Source organism: Cucurbita moschata, unplaced genomic scaffold, assembly GCF_002738365.1.
Source record: "Cucurbita moschata cultivar Rifu unplaced genomic scaffold, Cmos_1.0 Cmo_Scf00027, whole genome shotgun sequence".
NCBI lineage: Eukaryota > Viridiplantae > Streptophyta > Magnoliopsida > Cucurbitales > Cucurbitaceae > Cucurbita > Cucurbita moschata.
Window position 1 is genome coordinate 1,513,439 of NW_019268543.1, and position 18,958 is coordinate 1,532,396.

An 18,958-nucleotide genomic window follows, 5' to 3' on the forward strand; every position below is an offset into this window, starting at 1 on the left:
TTTTTTTTTTTTTTTTTTTTTTTTTTTAAATAAAGCTAAGATCACCGAATTCAACTAGAAATTAAAATAAAAAAGCATCTTCATTTTTAGTTTATTTTTTATTTTTTATTGTGATTTTTATAAAACATTTAATTTTATCATTCTCATTTAAGTTTTTTTTTTTTTTTTTTAAGCAATGTTTACGGGTTTGATTTTTACCATTGTTACTCGTACTCAAAGAGCACTTGTGGTCCTCTCTAACTACGAAGGACGAGATATTTTAATATATTATTCTCCCAATTCAATATTTGCAAAGCTAAGCTTCATTTTTATCGCTTGTTATTCGATTTAGGTCGGACAACAAAGCTGTGAGATCCCATATTAGTTAGACAGAAGAACGAATTATTCCTTATAAGGGTGTGGAAACCTCTCATTAGGAGACACGTTTTAAATCCTTGAAGAAAAGCTAGGAGGAAGTCCAAAAAGAACAATATTTACTAGTAGTGAGTTTTGGGTCGTTAGTATTAGAGTCGGACACCAAGCAGTGTGGCGACGATGACGTTGGCCTCCAAAGAGGCAGATTGTGAGATTCCACATTGATTGGAGAGGGAACGAAGCATTCCTTATAAAAATGTAGCAATCTCTTCCGAGTAGATGCGTTTTAAAACTTTGAAAAAAAACAAAAAAAAAACATATCGGTTAGCTATAACGGCAAATATCAAGACATTAGTACCTTAAAAGTGTCATAAAAACATATGGAAATTAATTATGAAGTAAATTTTAAGGATATTTTTGTGTATGTGTCGGTGGTCTGGTGGTATATGCCAATCACAGGCACTGATGCTGCCTGCTGGTCAACGCCTTGCGGCAAGAAACCGGTGAAGCTCTTTCAATCCAAAATCACGAGACACCCAACCAACCGGTTTTTATTCAACCAAACTCCAATTCATCGCTCTCCTCCACCTACTTCCTCATCTCACACTTAAATCTTGTCGTTTCACATGTTCCGACGTACTTGGAGCTAAAATTTGAACCTCCATGAATTCGGTTTAATAGGTTGACTTTACATTCATCGAGCTTTTGAGTTTGCACGATGAATTCAGATATTTCAATCGTTTGTTAAATCTAACATCTTACATAGAAAAAATACAAGGTATTGTTCATCGAGCTTATCTCTAGCTCTTGACTTTCTCTGGCGAAAGTTATTGTCTATCGCGAGCCTCTATGGTAGAATCAGTCGGGGATTGAGAAGTGGTAACACTATACCAATTTTTTATTTGTAATGACTTGAAAGAAGTAAATTCTTGTGAGATCACATGTCAATTAGAGAGGGGAACGAACAATTCTTTATAAAGGTGTGGAAATCTCTCTGGTAGATGCGTTTTAAAACCGTGAGACTAACGACAATACGTAACGGGTCAAAGCGGACAATACAGATAGACACCAAACGATGTGTCAGCGAGAACGCTGGTGAGGTGGATTGTGAGATCTCGCATCAATTGAAGAGGGGAGCGAAACATTCCGTTTGGAAATCTCTCCCTATCAGACATGTTTTAAAATTGTAAGGCTGATAGCCGTAAATAACAAACTAAAACGAAAAATATACGCTTCAAATTTTACTTCCAAAATAATTTTAAAATCTGAGCAATATGAACTACACGACAAATTTTATTTCCCTTCATCCCAAAACAAACATACATCAAATCAAACTTTATTTTATTTTATACAGAGTAACGCAAGGGGACATAAAGGAAGTCCAATATATTCCAATTTAAAATATAATAATAATAAAAATTATGGATCGCTTTGTTGCCTGAAATTACATTAATAATTACCTTGAGCTAAAGTTATTTGGCAATAATGCCATTAAAAAAAAGATCCAAATGGAATCTTATTATATAAAAAAAGAATTATATTGTTTCATATCATAAATCACTGGATCTACCTAAGTGGACATGGATAATATTTCATGCTATTATAATAGACGAAAATACCCCTGATGTTGCCACGTTAAAACAAAGGCAACTTAGGAATATTCACATTCTTTTAATTTTTCCACTAAATTTCGAATGTCTTGTAAAGTTAATAGAGAATAATTCCATAACCCATTAAATGATGTACATTTAACTATATATTAAAATTTAAATTATACTTATTTTAGAGCTAATTGACATTAATATCATGTGATAGAATACGACGATTAATGTAAAATTTTTAAAAAATGGAGAGAGAATAAAATGTCATTAGATTTGAAGGGGGTAGTGATGCAATGTTCTATTTATTTATAAGGAATATATTTCTTTTAATAAAAATATTTTAATTATGGTTGACAAGTTTGTATCTGATTCGAGCATCATGCTACGTCTCCCGTCATCCTTATCATAATGTCTCAAAATTATATATATATATATATATATATATATATATAATTATTTATTTATTTTCTGTCGTTTTTTGTTTAAGAGAGCAAAACGACGTCGTTATCATGGAGATGGTAATAAATAAATAATATTTATATTTATTTTCTGTCGTTTTTGAAGTCAGCAAACGACGTCGTACATCGATGCCATTATTTTAGATTGTAATAAATAAATAATTACGATTCGATTGACTTTAATGTTTTAAAAATAAAACATCACGAAAATAAAAAAAATTTATTTTTTGGTTTGCGAAGTGGGTCCCATCTTGTGGGCCGCTGATGACGTGGCTTCCGGATTAAAAGGGTCCGAATCGAGTCTGCTTCTTGTATTTTCAGTTTCTTTTTTTTTTAGAAAAAAAATCAATTTTAAAAAAATTATGTAAATTACATAATTACTAAAATAAAATAACAATAAATATAAACTATAATAATAATAATTTGATTTATTGGATTTTTTTTTAATGTTTTCACGATATTCAATTTTTGAAATTTGAAATTAAAAACTTTGATGAATATAATTTAAACTAATTTCATCATTATTTTTATAAATTATTTTGCATATGAATTTAAAATAATTTGATAGTTTAAAAAATATAATAAATTATTTTAAAAAAAGAATAATTGAATTATATTTAAAAGTTCACAGTTATTTTGTACTATTTTAACTAAAAAAAAGCGGCACCGGTCTCCCGCTGCTGCCCGCCCAACCTTTCACCGCCTATAAATACCACCCCTCCGCTTTCCCCGCTTCACATCCTCAACAAAAAAAAAAAAAAAAAAAAAAAAAATTAAATTAAATATCTGAGGGTATGAGAGGCATTTCACCCTCCTCGCCAGTGAGTTCGCCGGTCTCGCAGCGGGTACCATGGCACTCGCCGGTGCCGTACCTGTTCGGAGGGCTGGCGGCGATGCTGGGTCTAATAGCGTTTGCGCTGCTGATTCTGGCGTGCTCGTACTGGAAACTGGCGGTGCAATCGGAGGAAAGAGATTTAGAGAGCGGAAATAGAGACAATAATAATGCAGAGAAGGAGGAGGAGAAAATTAAGGAGGAAGAAGCGAAGGTTTACGAAGAGAAGATATTGGTGATTATGGCCGGAGACCGGAATCCGAGCTTCTTGGCGACGCCGGTAACCCCCAAACTCTCCTCATTTTCCGGCCACTCTAATGCTTCTTCCGGTAAGCTTCGTAGCCTTCAAAATGGAAATTGTGAGAAAGTTAAGGAAATGGGTTGCCGTGAAGAAGATGAAGAAGCCGAGTGAAGAACTCCAAATTATATATTATTATTATTATTATTATTTTAATGCAAAAATTTCCAATTTTGGGTGTGGAGTTTTGCTTATTTCGATGTAAATTTCGAATCTAGAGAGAGAAAGAGATTTTGATATTAATTGTGATTAAGTTTTGATGAATTTTAATTTACGGGTTTATTTATTTATTTATTTTATTTTTATGTTTAATTGTGTAGTAATAATTAAAGGGAAAGAAATAAATAGTTTGGGTACACAACACTTTAATTTTAAATTAAATCACATCACCCTTTTTTTAATGGTTTTTTTTATTAAAGTTTTTTTTTTTTTTTTTTTGACAAACTGTTTTGAATTAAAGTTATTCAGTCAATTTTAATATCACATCACGAGGGTTCCAAATTTTTTTAATTATTATTATTATTAAACTTTATTATAAAAGAGAAAAAAAGCTAAATAAACAGGAGTTTTATTTATTTATTTATTTTTATTTTTTTGGTGAATTCTTTAGCCTATTTTATGGGAAAAATAAAAAATAATAATTTTTAAAAATTGGGCAGAATTTAAAATTTCATTTTTAGGCTTTATTAAGAAAAAAATAATTTTATAATTATATAAAATGATTATCTGGAAACAAATAATTTTTTCTTATAAATTTTATACCCATAATTGATTAAAATTACTTTTTTTTTTAATCTAAAGTAAAAACTTACGCTTCTCAAATTTGGTGCAAGTAGAAAATTATAATTATTTATAATTACCGAAGTGAATATTTACACGTGTTTAATATATTTTAAAATGTCATTTTCTACATTTTTATGATCTTATTATTTATCATAATGATTAACGCATTACTAATTATTAATAAAACAATTTTTTCTTATGCAAATAATAATAATATAATAAAAATATTTATTAATTATATATTAAGTTTGTTAGAATAAAATTAATTTGATATGTTAAATAAATAACATTTAATATCTACGGAATAATTTCCTTTTCCAATATATAGTTCTATTTAGATATTTTTTAAATTTATTTTCCCTTTATTTTATTTAAGGTAATAAAAAGAGAATAAAGCAAAGAAAATGACCGGGAAATATATTCTTCAAATTGGAGCAAAAATAAGGAGACACGTGTCCGAGTTTTAGTGGATGATGGAGTCCAAAAGTGTTGGTAGATTGTTTGTGGGGCGATACGGCGCCGTATCGCCGTGTATAACCCCAAAAGTGATGATTTCAATGAATTTAGTTTGGGAACATTAAATTTTTAGCATATAATATAATATCATATTAACACATGAGATAATTAACGAATAATATAAAGTGTGAGAGAACGAGAATATAAGTTGTTTGGACGTAAAATGACTTTAACCTATAGTTTTAAACTATGATATTATTAATAATGATAAATAATCGAGGTTATGACTAATTTTGTACGTTTAATCACGTGAATTATATTCGTGTTAATTAATATATGACAAATGCGAGAATATTAAGTTTTTATTTTTCATTTTTTAAGACTAATTAATATTACATGTAATACGCGTGTTTTGTAAAGATAAAACTAAAATATAAACTCGCGAATGGGTAACATGGGATTCCACACATCGTGTAGGAAAGAGATAACCCGACCCAGAGGAATTTAGAAAGGTATTAAGCATGATCGAGACTATTAGGCTCAACACAAACATCTTGGCCCAACACAAACCTAGCTCTTTAAACAAGAGAGTTAAAAAATTTAAAATTTTATTTTTTTAGTCGCAATATGTATATATATATATATATATAGACATTACATACACACGTATGTATTGTGTATATATATAATTATATTTTGCTCCTAAAAATAAAATTTGTACATTTATTAATACGAAAGTATTTTTGAAAAAAGAAAAAGGAAAAGTAAGAGAACACTTTAAAGTAGTTTGGAGAAAAAATGTAAAGCAATACTTTTGACTTGAATATTTAATGAAGAAATATTAAAAATGCTTTGTGAAAAAAAAGGAGAGAATAAAATAAAATATTATTTAAAAAATTAAACTAGAATGCTTATAAAATAAATATATATCTTGTCGAATTTATTTATTTTAAAAATCAGCACGAAATTATCTAAATATTTCCCTATTTGAAACGAGTTTCAACAACGGACATTAGGAGTGGAGCCCAACATGTTTTCATTGGGCCCAGGCCCACGAACAAAGCCAAGACTTGGGCCGTTTGCTTGGGCCGGCAGAAGGCTCTAGAAAAAGTCGGTCCCACCTGTCTTCTTCGATTAAGTTATAATAGACTATTATATTAAATATTATTCAAAGTTTCGATATTTGTCTTTGAATTTTGTAATAATTGGACTAAAAATAAAACCTCTATTTCAATGGATAAATTATTACACGTGTCGGTCATATATTATTTTAATTTTTAGACTCCTTTGACGCCATTATTATGTGAAAGAAAATTACAAATTATTTATTATTATTATATGTTTTTTTTTCCGGTTTATCTCAATTCATCGTTCATGGATAAATAAATAAATAATGTAATGATAAATTGCTTTTATGCCCCATTTCATTAATTACAATATAAATTAATTTTCACCAACTTTTTAGCTACTTTGCTTACCAAATTTAATGCCCCATTTGTAATTTTTTTTTATAAGGGGTATAGTGTTAATTTTATTTTCAAAATTTCATGGTATTTACTTTTTTATTTTTATTTTTATATTAAATAACCTTTTAAAAATTTAAAAGCATTTAAAAAATAAAACAATATTTCCATGTAAACTATTTTTATAAAAAAATTTAAGAATATTATTAAGAAAGTTTAAAAATATTTTTATTAATTTGACAAAAATAAAAAAATTAATAGGGTATAAAGTAGCCAAAACACGTGTACACATCGTGATGTGGACCTCACTCTTAACTTTTGCTTGGCCTCATCGAAAAATGATGAAGAAAAAATCCTTTGATTTTAAACCCCTAAATATTTATTAATTTCCCCCTACACTGAACGCGATAAATACTTTTTGTTTCTATGGCTAAGCCTGGGCCACGTGGTGATGCTTTATTCGTCCGTGACTGGATTTCGTCGGCCCCACCGGATAGACTCGAACACGCGTGACTTCCCAAAAGAATAGTATAGAACCAAAGGGAAGAGAGAGAGAACAGAGAGAGACTTTACATACCATTTTCAGTTTTCCGCCATTGAAGTATGGCTTCGAAGCTTTGTGATTCGTGTAAGTCCGCCACCGCTACTCTCTTCTGCCGAGCCGACTCTGCCTTCCTTTGCCTTGGCTGTGATTCCGAAGTTCACGCAGCCAACAAACTCGCCTCTCGCCATGCTCGCGTTTGGCTTTGTGAAGTCTGTGAGCAAGCTCCTGCTCATGTTACCTGCAAGGCCGATGCCGCTGCTCTCTGCCTCGCTTGTGACCACGATATTCATTCTGCTAATCCCCTCGCACGCCGTCACGAGCGAGTTCCGGTCACGCCGTTCTACGACACCTCCAACTCCGAGAACTCCCTCGCTGTCAAGCCTGGCGCTGCAATCAACTTCCTCGACGACCGCTACTTCTCCGATGTCGATGCCGATGCCGCTGATGTCAGTAGAGAAGAGGCCGAGGCTGCTTCTTGGCTTCTTCCGAACCCTAACCCTAAGGCAATCGAAAGTCCAGATTTTAACTCGGGGAAGTTTGAGTTTCCAGAAATGGATCCTTACCTAGATCTGGATTACGGTCATGTGGATCCGAAATTGGAAGCGCAAGAGCAGAACAGCTCTGGTGCCGATGGAGTTGTTCCTGATCAGACCAAAGGCGTCCATCTCGCATCAGTTAACGATCGCTGCTTCAACATAGACTTCCCCGGCGCCAAATCGTTCCCGTACGGTTTCAATCCTCAGTCAATCAGTCACAGTGTAAGTCATTGTTTCTTTCAACATTCTCTTCCGCTTAGTTTCTCATCCAAAATCTAAATACGAATTAGTCTGAAACATCGATCTCACATGTTCTTCACCATCAGGTATCATCTTCGTCAGTCGAGGTTGGAGTCGTGCCAGACGGTAGCGCAATGACGGATGTATCAAATCCGTACACAAAACCGTCGACGGAATCGTCGATTCAACCGCTGCAAATCTCGCCGGCGGATCGGGAGGCGAGAGTGTTGAGGTACAGAGAGAAGAGGAAGAACAGAAAGTTCGAGAAGACGATTCGATACGCATCTCGTAAGGCGTACGCCGAGACGCGACCTCGAATCAAAGGACGGTTCGCCAAAAGGACGGACATCGAACTCGAGGTTGACCGAGTGAGTGGATACGGCGTCGTTCCGTCATTCTAAGTTTTTTAATTTATTAATAATTATAAAAAAAGAAAAAAAAAAGTTTGTGTAAATACGAAGGAAGAAGAATAGTCGGGGGGTTGAAAAGGAGGTTTTGATCCACGAAATCTGACCGTTGGATCATGTACACAACTCTTCTTTTTTTGTAGCACTGAATCTTTTGCCTTTTCCTTTTTCCCTTACTTTTTGTAACGAAAATCTTTCAGATTTTGGTCAAAAAGGTCTTCTAAATTTTCCTATTATTTTTATTTTTATTTTTAATTTTCAATTTTGTTGAAGTAAGCACCGTTAATTTATAAAATATTTTTGTTTTTGTAAAGAATCTCCCATAATAAATACGACTAAAACTAAGTCATAATTGACATTTTTTTTTTTTATGGAAAAAATTGATTTTTTTTATTAAATAACATGGTAAATGTCCAAACTCATCAATAACATTGTCCAAACTCATCAATAACATTACTTTTCGAGTTTGTCTTCAAAAATTTTAAAAAGCATCTGCTCTATTAAGAGAGGATTCTACACTCTTATGTTTTGTTCTTCTTCGGATCGATATGTGATCTCATAAATAAAAGATTAATTAACTCAACTCAACTAGATGGTGATAGAATTCAAATGAATATCATAAATTTCAACTATTAATAAATGATAGCTATAAATTTAAATTAAACGTTACTAGAAGGTTTGGATACGTGGTATCTCAAGACTTCAATTTTGATGCGAATTTGGATTTGATGAGCTGCAAAGGGACTACGATTGAGTGAGACAAAGCAACAAACTTTCTTTGTTGCCTTCTTCACGTTGTCTTACAATTATTGTATAACTGGCTACAACTTTTGCTTCAATCCTATCATAATAAAGTGGGCCTTCTTTTTCCAGAGAAGATGTGATCCCATGTGAACTAATTAATTGGTAAAGCAATAAGGGCGTTGCATTTTTTCTTGGTTTCTTGTAAACCAAGTTAATTCTACCTAATTTGGTGGCCTTGTCTTCTTCTATTTTGTTTTTTTGGGGTTAAACATTGCAAGGTTACCAGGATTCTCCCCATATTAATTGGGGATAGGGCTGACGATGCGACTTTAATCAAACCTAAATAAATACGTATACTCTCCACCCGTTAAAACCAACGTACACAACCACAAGGTTAAATGTTTAAATCTAATCTCAACCCGCTAAAGTCAACTAATACCATTGACTATATGGTTAAATGTTCAAATCCAATCTAACATATTGTTCAATTTTAGAAGTTGTATCAATTTAAACCTTAAACTTAGGGTAACTATTTTCTATTGAAATATCATCTCCAACCTAGTAAAGCCCAATAATTGTAGAGGGTATATTTATTTTAGTAGAGATTTTAGGAGAAGATACCTAAATATTTTAGGAGAGAGATCTAGATATTTTAAGAAAAAAAGATTCAGATTTGTTAGCGTAGGCTTATAAATACCCCTCCACTCATCCTAGAAATCCAAAAACAATAAAAAACAGTAGTATTTTAGAGAGTGTCAAGTATTCTCTTATGGATTGGTATTAATAAAGAGTGCCAGTGTTTTCGATAGAGAATTGGGTTCAACATTTTCATGATTTACTATTAGCTAAAAAATAACTAAATAAAACTACTCTCCTCCTGTTTTTTTTTAACCGAGGGAATTTATTTATTTACTTGGGAAGATTATGGTTAAAACTGAATTTTAAGAGTAAAAATAAGACAAATAAACTGAAGTAACACAAAAAATATAAACCTGAACTTACCCCGTTTAAACCAAACCAATTTAATGTCACACTTTGCATGTGACTAAAAATACCCAAAAAAAACTATCGCAAATGCCAGAATTGGTAGAGACATGAGAGACCCAGCGTCACCATGCCTGCACCCAAACACAAAGTGTTCATGGGCACATGTTCAAGGTACGGCTCAGGAAGTGTGGGGCATCTTAGGGGCAGGGCACCATTCTATAATAATAATTGTAACTAAAGTGGATACTAGAAGGTTGGTCATAAAAAATAATTTGTACACTTAAGAATTTAGTTAATAAAATGATTGTTTTTTTATTTTTATTTTTATCATCCTAGCGGCCACCTATCGAGCATGAATTAGGTTATATAAATCTAAAATTTTGCTAATCCATTACTAATGCTTCTATTAATAAACTCTAATGGAATTAAAAATTTCCTCCAAAATTCAAATAAAGCCCCCAACCTATGGGGTTACCAAGGTTTGATTTACACTTCTAGAGATTTGTAGGAAACTCATAGGGCGGTTTATTTTAAAGATTTGTCAACACTAAAATGTCTAGAAATTAAATAATTTAGTGTTAATAAATTAAATAAATATATTTGTTACTTATAAATGTTATCAGAATTTTATATAAATAAAGTATTTTCAATAATTTTAATACATTATTTAATTTTAACTAATTAAATTTTAGTTTAATGCCATAAATTTTAGGTTTTTGAATTTGTTTTGTAATAAATTTTAATAATTATCCTTCAATAAATGGTTTTAATAAAATGACATCCACTCTTAATTTATAAATATTTAGTTAATTTATATTTCAAAAATCATATATAACATTTGTAAAGTAAATTATACTAAATGAGATATTTTTATAAATCTTATAGCATTGTAATTATTTATTAATAAAATAATAATAGGCCTTAAAATTTAACATAATTTTCACTCATTTTATAAATAATATGTATTGAATTTTATGTTTTTGAGTTTATTTAGCCCTATTAATAATTATTCTCAAATAAACAATTATAATATAATTATAAATAATTAGTATGATTAGCCATGTATAACAAACAAAATCAAATATTTGAAAAACTTGAAACGACGTCCAGAGAGAAACTACGAACCTCGGGAATTGATGTCACGCGAATAAACATAGCCGTCCACACTTGTGGTGCTAGCATTATTGCTTCACGGAGACATTGAAATCCGTGAACAGCTCTTTCCAGCATAGCTTGATTCTACAAACAAAATTACACCAAATTGTCCATCACCCTAACAAATTCAAGATGCTTTGGTTTATACGGATATTATTTGAATCAAATCTGTAGAGCTGAGTTGAACAAACCTCAGATATTGTCTGATGCTTCTCAACCGACGAGCACCCAAAAACTTCATCCAGCAGAACAATATCAACTGTTCAAATGACATAGTGAAGAAGAAAAACACGTACCCTTTGTTGAAGATTGTTGGGAGAGAAGTTCCACGTCGGCTAATTTAGGGGTTAATCATGAGTTTACAAGTAAGGAATATATATCCATTGGTACGAGGCCTTTTGGAAAAATCAAAAGCAAAACCACAAGAGCTTCTGCTCAGAGTCGATAATATCATACCATTGTGGAGAATCGAGGTTTCTAACATGGTATCAAAGTCATCCCCTCAACTTAGTTATGTCAATAGAATCATCCAATGTCGAACAATGAAGTTGTGAGCCTCGAAGGTATAGTCAAAAGTGACTAAAGCGTCAAACAAATCTGAGAGATAAGTAGACAATATCATATCACGGTGGAGAGTCAATTTCAAACCCCCTTCATCCTTTATTCGATATTTGAGGATTCTATTGATATGGCTAAGTGTAGGGCATGACTTTGATAACATATTAGGAATCACGACTCTCCATAATGGTATGATATTATCCACTTTGAGCATAAGCTCTCATAGCTTTGCTTTGGACTTCCCCAAAAGGCCTCATACCAATGGAGACAGTATTACTCACTTGTAAACCCATGATCTTCCACTAAATTAACTAATGTGAGACTCACTCCCAATAATCCTCAACAAGATATCTAAAGCATGTGCGCACCTCCATGCGTATATATGTCTTTCACTATTACACTCTTTCGCAAAGACAAAGTACTTGCTGCATGATAGAAAAACAAGACAAACAAGTTCGTCAAATATGAGCCTCCACTCACGAGTTTTGGTGAAACAAGTTCGTCAACGGATAAACATCTTGTCATCTCAGAGCTTGAATGTCTTGCAAATATCCCAATGATATGCATTTTGCAAAATCAGTGGCATGGCGTAAATCTGCAAAGGAAGCAGAAATGCAGAATTTAGAACTTGTAATTGAAGTGTAAGATAGTTATATCCTAACATATATGGTAAATGAAATGGAAATGATGGGGCAATCCCCGAGGCAGATAAGAATGAATTCATTTAACAGTTAACTGTGATCGATTGATTCACTTTCCTCCAACATATATTTGCACTTAGTAGCAATAACATTATAACGTTGAAAACCTCTACACAGATACAAGTTTTGCGGATGATTTATCCCAAGTTGACAACAAATCGGGCATCCTATTTCTTTCACTCCAAAGCTCGATAAATTGATTCAATCCCAAATAGAAAAATATTGATCTTAGTTCCATACATGGTTAAACAGTTAAGAGGATGTGAAAAAAGATAGCATAATCCAACATAAGTAGTTCGGTTAGATATAAGTTCAGTAAGTGAAAGAAAACACATTTGCAACCTTAAATCTATGATTCAAACGAAGCAACTAATCACATAGATATTTTGCAGCCAAAAGCATATAGCTGTAACTTAGCATTCAAGAACAAACAAAATCAGCACCACACTTCAACCAAAAACATCCCGATTGCCAATTCCACCCAATAAACGATAAATATTATGCCATTCCAAACAATCCTGTCGGCTTTGAGAATGCAGGCAGATATCTGAGGACGATCAATAAATCTGCATTCAAATTTTCAGTTAGGTCCCTATTTTCATTTCAATGAATGATTTATGGAACGAACATGAAATTTTCGATTGCAGATCCTAATTCTTAATTCACATTTCACGCCTCGTAATCTGCGGCTTTTTTTGTTTGTTTGGCGGTGTGGTGGGGGTAAAATATAGATCAAGATAATATTAGCTAGTCGAAATTTCCTCAAATTAGCTATTACTAGAAACTCGATTGGGAATAGAAGAACAACAGAAGTCCACAAAAGCTACCTTAACCGAAGTTGTTCTTTACCTGGTACAAGTCGGAAGGTCAAAATGTAGCTTCCGCAGATCTAATTAAAGAAAAACCAAAGGAAATACAATCAATCCAATCAAGAGAAGTATCAATTACCTGGTACAAGTCGGAAGGTCAAAATGTAGCTCCCGCAGATCTAATTAAAGAAAAACCAAAGGAAATACAATCAATCCAATCAAGAGAAGTATCAATTACCTGGTACAAGTCGGAAGGTCAAAATGTAGCTCCCGCAGATCTAATTAAAGAAAAACCAAAGGAAATACAATCAATCCAATCAAGAGAAGTATCAATTACCTGGTACAAGTCGGAAGGTCAAAATGTAGCTCCCGCAGATCTAATTAAAGAAAAACCAAAGGAAATACAATCAATCCAATCAAGAGAAGTATCAATTACCTGGTACAAGTCGGAAGGTCAAAATGTAGCTCCCGCAGATCTAATTAAAGAAAAACCAAAGGAAATACAATCAATCCAATCAAGAGAAGTATCAATTACCTGGTACAAGTCGGAAGGTCAAAATGTAGCTCCCGCAGATCTAATTAAAGAAAAACCAAAGGAAATACAATCAATCCAATCAAGAGAAGTATCAATTACCTGGTACAAGTCGGAAGGTCAAAATGTAGCTCCCGCAGATCTAATTAAAGAAAAACCAAAGGAAATACAATCAATCCAATCAAGAGAAGTATCAATTACCTGGTACAAGTCGGAAGGTCAAAATGTAGCTCCCGCAGATCTAATTAAAGAAAAACCAAAGGAAATACAATCAATCCAATCAAGAGAAGTATCAATTACCTGGTACAAGTCGGAAGGTCAAAATGTAGCTCCCGCAGATCTAATTAAAGAAAAACCAAAGGAAATACAATCAATCCAATCAAGAGAAGTATCAATTACCTGGTACAAGTCGGAAGGTCAAAATGTAGCTTCCGCAGATCTAATTAAAGAAAAACCAAAGGAAATACAATCAATCCAATCAAGAGAAGTATCAATTACCTGGTACAAGTCGGAAGGTCAAAATGTAGCTCCCGCAGATCTAATTAAAGAAAAACCAAAGGAAATACAATCAATCCAATCAAGAGAAGTATCAATTACCTGGTACAAGTCGGAAGGTCAAAATGTAGCTCCCGCAGATCTAATTAAAGAAAAACCAAAGGAAATACAATCAATCCAATCAAGAGAAGTATCGATTACCGAAAAAACAGTAGAATAGCGTGATTAACAGGAAAAGAAACAGAGAAAGAAACAGAGAAAGATCCTAAGATTTCTTAGGTCGCCGATAACGAAGTACGTTCTCTACTCTCTAGTGGAATTTTCGAGTGATTCTCACTTTCATACACCTCCTAAAAATCACCTGGCACACATCGCAGGAGCACAAAAGAATAAGAAAATGCAAGTAATAGTGGTGAAATGAAACAAGAAGGTACCTCAGTAGGCCGGAGTGACCAGGCGATGGCATTTGAAGCGCGCAACCACGTTCCTTATCTGCTAGTGATTCAAAAGAACAAGCAATGCAACAAGAGATCGTAGAATCCATCAACGATGCATCTTCTTCCACCATTGTTCGAATCTGTACCTGCAGAGAGTGGGAGAAGGAAGTGAGAAGGCGCGGGTGGTTTGCTGAAGAAATGAGAAAAACGCTACGTTTCGCGCCGCTTTTCTTTTCCTTCGTATCTGTTTAAAAATTGATTTTATTTTTTTATTCTACAAACTTTTAAAAATATTTCATATTTCATTTTATATATAATAAATCTCTCATAAATTCAATTTAATTGTCCAGTTGAAAATATAGTAAGCTTTTATTTTATTTTTCTTTTGTGATAATTGTTAGGTGAACATGAGTCTATAATTGTATGATATTGTCCACTTTTAAGTATAAGTGGAGGAAGGACATCACAATCCACACCCTTCAGAGCCCAGCGTCTTCGTTGACACTCTTTTCTTCCTCCAATCGATGTAGACCCCCTTTAGGGCCAGCGTTCTTACTGGCACACCCCTCGTGTGTACCTCCTTTGGAGAATAGGAAGAAGGCTGACACGTTGTTCGATGTCTGGCTCTAATACAATGTTAAATGAACAGAATTCTTCGCAACGATATAATATTGTCCACTTTAATCATAAGCTCTCAAGTTTTGCTTTAGGCTTTCCAGAATGTCTCATATCAGTAGAGAAAGTATTTTTTTATTATTATAAACACACGATGATTCCCTAAATCAGTCCTCTGAACTACCGTCTAACCATAATATTTAATTATTGAAGATTTAATTTCACTTAATTGGCTAATTAATTTCCCGTAAAAATATATTTTAAATTCAATATTCCCCCATTAATAAATATGCTTTCCGCCGCGACACGATCGCCCCCTAATCTTCCCTTCACCACCGGTAGGATTCTCTAGTTCGACCGAGTAGGGCTGTAAATTTTAAACCCTCGATTTAGGGTTTGTCTTGTTCATTCTTCAATCTCTTCATCTATCTTTCTCGGGTGAAAATGGCGAACGAGCAACAGTCATCTACAGGGCCCTGGATCCTCGAAGCAATGCCTTTCATCGTTGTTCTTCTCATAGCAGCTCATGTCTTTGCTTTGGTACTCTCTAACTCCGATTTTTGTTTCGTTTTTTTTGCATTGTATTCAAGCTCTGTACTCTGTTGTTTGCTCATTTCCTCTTGATTTCTGTAGGTATATTGGATTTATAAGTTGGCAGCCCAAAAACAACCTCCGAGGAGGAAGGCACACTGAGTTACTGTATGATTCGTTCCTGAAAGAAACTTCAGCGAAACCGAATTCGTTAATTATTGCGTATCTAATGTTGAGGAGGCGGTCACAAAAGCCATGTAACGATGTTTCTCTGTAAGTATCCTCAGTATGTACTCTCAGAATCTCAGTTTCGTATTGTAAGAATATGGAAATGTTTCTTACAAACCAAATTTGATTTGTATGGTTTTTCAATTCATAGAATTATAAGGCGATCCGTTGATATATCTGTAATCTTGTTTGGTTTTCATTATCTTGAAAAGCTGGCTTATTCGTTTATTAGCATGCTTCCATCACGATAGGTGAGGAATCACCAGGTCAAGAAATGATCGAATACATTTTATTCTGAGTCCATTATTGAAGAGTCTGTTTTCGGTACATATAAACTACAACTTTAACATTCGAAACTTTTTAAGGAAAAGATAAAAGAGTTGGGGAAAGTATCCTTGCTGTAGATTTCTCCATTAAGAGTAACTGGCTCTGCTCCTTGTTCCACGAAGAAATGGATTGCTGCTGCTTCTTGTGGAGTGAGAGCTCCATTAATTCCTAGCAGAATTAGTGAATAGTGACAAAACTTTTCTAACTAGGCAAATTTTGCTTGAACTCGTGCAGCACTTTTAATATCATTGTGTGAGATCCCACGTCGATTCGAGAGGAGAACGAAACATTCTTTATAAGAGTGTGGAAACCTCTCTCTAACAGACGTGTCTTAAAAACTTTGAGGAGAAGTTCGAAGGGAAAAGCTCAAAAAGGACAATATCTGCTAGCAGTGGACTTGGGTTATTACACGTTGTTTATTTCGTGCTTTTTATATATATTTATAAAAAGAATCTCCTAGTTTTGGTAATGGTTTTAGCTGGACTCTTGAACATACATTAGTGGAAGTACCTTTTTCCAGCTCATTTTCTGTTGAAGATGAATGGGCCATCAAATCAACTAATATAATGTCTAAAGTGTGTTTGTAGTAATTTGATGGTAAATCTTCATTGTTATTCAATCATCAAATGGCTTTATCAATGTCCAATAATGCATTTCACAACATGATCATGATGAAAATATGTTTGTCTCTCTTTTCCAATTTGTATTCTGTCCTTCTGTCAACAAAAAGAAGAAAATTACCCATTAGCTAGTTGCTGTCTTTTGTTCCCTTATTTGAAAGGCTTGTCACTTCCAAAGCACCATTTACCTCAAAAACACTAGCAAGTAGTAGTGAATGGTGAGTGGTGACTCACACTATGGCAGCAAATTAGAGCTTATTGCTTTCTCCATTACATGTAAAGTTCATACCTAACTGGTAGAAGAATCTTATTTGCATAGGAAAAGAAAGAAACTTTGTGCTCATTTTCTCACTTTTCCATGGCATCAATAGAAGCAATATGTGGTAAGAAATTGGATTTATAGAAATGTGGGAGTGGCTCTTTCTTACAAAGGGATTCTAGCTGTCTATCCAAGCAATCTTGTATGGTGACTTGTACTTTTTGCTTTTCCAGCTCAGGCAAATCCCAGGACTTGTAGCATCAATAGATGCTTTCTTCATGTTAGTCTTGTCCGGTTGGCGATTGTCGATTGCTATTGACCCACTATCGATTTACAGGTATATTACTGTGGTAATTTTTTTTGTTCTTCATTAGCCATCTGAATTCAAAGCACTTGATAAGATATTCCTGTAGTATAAGTAAGCCTATGCCATGTTCTTTTTCATTTCTTCAATGTTTTCCTTACTTGATTCGATCTTAGGAATATAGATGTCGGACTCCAACAATCTTACTCTCGAATAAAGTACCATTGAGTCTCTCCTTAGATAGTCATCTATCTGTCTGACACTATCTAGAAAACTTTTCTTTTTTTAGAGTATATCGCTAGTTCAATAGAGCTCTACCATGGGTCTTCACTATGACTACATCTTTGAGACTCACAACTTATTTGGTTAAGATACCATTTGTTAGGATCATCCACTTTGAGTATAAGTTCATTGTTTTACTATGGATCATACCACTAAAGATCGTGTTTCTTACTTAAACCAATGTGTTAAAGTTTTTTTTTTTCCCCCAAGTTTGTACTTGCTTATTGCAAAGATATGTCAGTATTAGTTTCTATTGCATATTCTTATTAATATGGTAAAAATTAGGGGTACGATCAGTTTGGCTCGAGTGGAGTTTAAGGTCCGATTTTAAGCCAAATGGATCGATTTCTAATGGAGTATTACTTCGAGGTATCCATGGTTCTCTGCTGAAGTTGATCGATTTAAAAAGTGGTTAGTTTGAACTGAATTAAATTCAAGTAACTACAAATCAAACTGAATCCCTTCTCCTTTTAATTAACACGTGAACAAATTGGATACTTTTTCTCTTCATCTCCGTTGGACTTTGTGCAAAGGATAGTTTAGCGGCTTCCTCTGGAAAGTCGGAAAAAGTAACGCGTTTGACTAGAATCTTTCCAGTACAGCCATAGACGCCAAACCCAACCTTCTCTCTAACCCTAAACATAACAAGAAAATATAAAATAAAAACTTTCCCATTTTTCTTCATAGTTTATATTATTATTTTTTACAAAAATATTTGAATTTATATATATATATAGATTTTAAATTAATAAAAATACTTGTGAACTTTACCTTTTATATAAAAAATTATAAATTTTCAGAAGTTTCAATAATACTCACCAAAAATACTCTAAAAAAAAGATAAAAAATAGTGAACTGTTTATACTTTGTTTTAAAAATACTCTAAAAAAAAGATTAAAAAATAGTTTTCAACTTTTAAAGTTGTTTCAAAAATAATTTTGAACTATCAAAAGTTTTAGTAATACATTAAAAAAACTTTAAAAAATATATTTAAAATTTTTAGAAATTTCAAGAATACTTCTAAATCTTTTTAATTTTTTTTAAAAATATTTAGAACTACATTAATTTTCAAAAGTACTCCTAAGTTTTCAAAAGTAACATTTAAAAATTTTGGAGATAATTTATCAATTTTCTCCCTATATTAACATTAATTTTTTTTTGAATTTTTTCTATAAAGGTAGAAAGTGTTAATGCTATTTTTAATTTTTTTTTTATAAATATAATCATAAGGATAAGAGTATTTTTAAACTTAGGGTATTAATCAAACTTTTTAAATTTTAATGGTATTTTTCAAACATTATTAAAAATTAAATAATATTTTTGAAATAGATTACTTTCATTGTAAAAATATTTTTGAGGCTTTTTTTTTTTTTAGTTTAAAAGTACCATTTAAACTTTTAAT

General features: G+C 32.7%; 2 protein-coding genes and 2 long non-coding RNA genes across 4 annotated transcripts; 3 read left to right on the plus strand and 1 right to left on the minus strand.

The window, feature by feature from the left end:
• Positions 1-3,150: 3,150 nt before the first annotated feature.
• Positions 3,151-3,807, plus strand: LOC111462731 (protein GLUTAMINE DUMPER 5-like). The gene has a single exon (XM_023106447.1). It carries the CDS (start codon positions 3,208-3,210, stop codon positions 3,655-3,657), a length of 450 nt encoding a protein of 149 aa, XP_022962215.1. The 5' UTR covers positions 3,151-3,207; the 3' UTR covers positions 3,658-3,807.
• Positions 3,808-6,767: 2,960 nt separating this feature from the next.
• Positions 6,768-8,208, plus strand: LOC111462832 (zinc finger protein CONSTANS-LIKE 4-like). Its single transcript, XM_023106595.1, has 2 exons — positions 6,768-7,547; positions 7,652-8,208. Exons 1-2 carry the CDS (start codon positions 6,849-6,851, stop codon positions 7,964-7,966), a joined length of 1,014 nt encoding a protein of 337 aa, XP_022962363.1. The 5' UTR covers positions 6,768-6,848; the 3' UTR covers positions 7,967-8,208.
• Positions 8,209-12,548: 4,340 nt separating this feature from the next.
• On the minus strand, positions 12,549-14,588 carry LOC111462868. The gene is made up of 3 exons (XR_002713791.1): positions 14,388-14,588; positions 14,056-14,095; positions 12,549-12,683 (listed from the first exon to the last, which is right to left on the minus strand). It is a non-coding gene; the product is annotated as an uncharacterized LOC111462868 (long non-coding RNA).
• Positions 14,589-15,303: 715 nt separating this feature from the next.
• Positions 15,304-17,513, plus strand: LOC111462728. The gene is made up of 3 exons (XR_002713780.1): positions 15,304-15,545; positions 15,639-15,809; positions 17,204-17,513. It is a non-coding gene; the product is annotated as an uncharacterized LOC111462728 (long non-coding RNA).
• Positions 17,514-18,958: the final 1,445 nt, after the last annotated feature.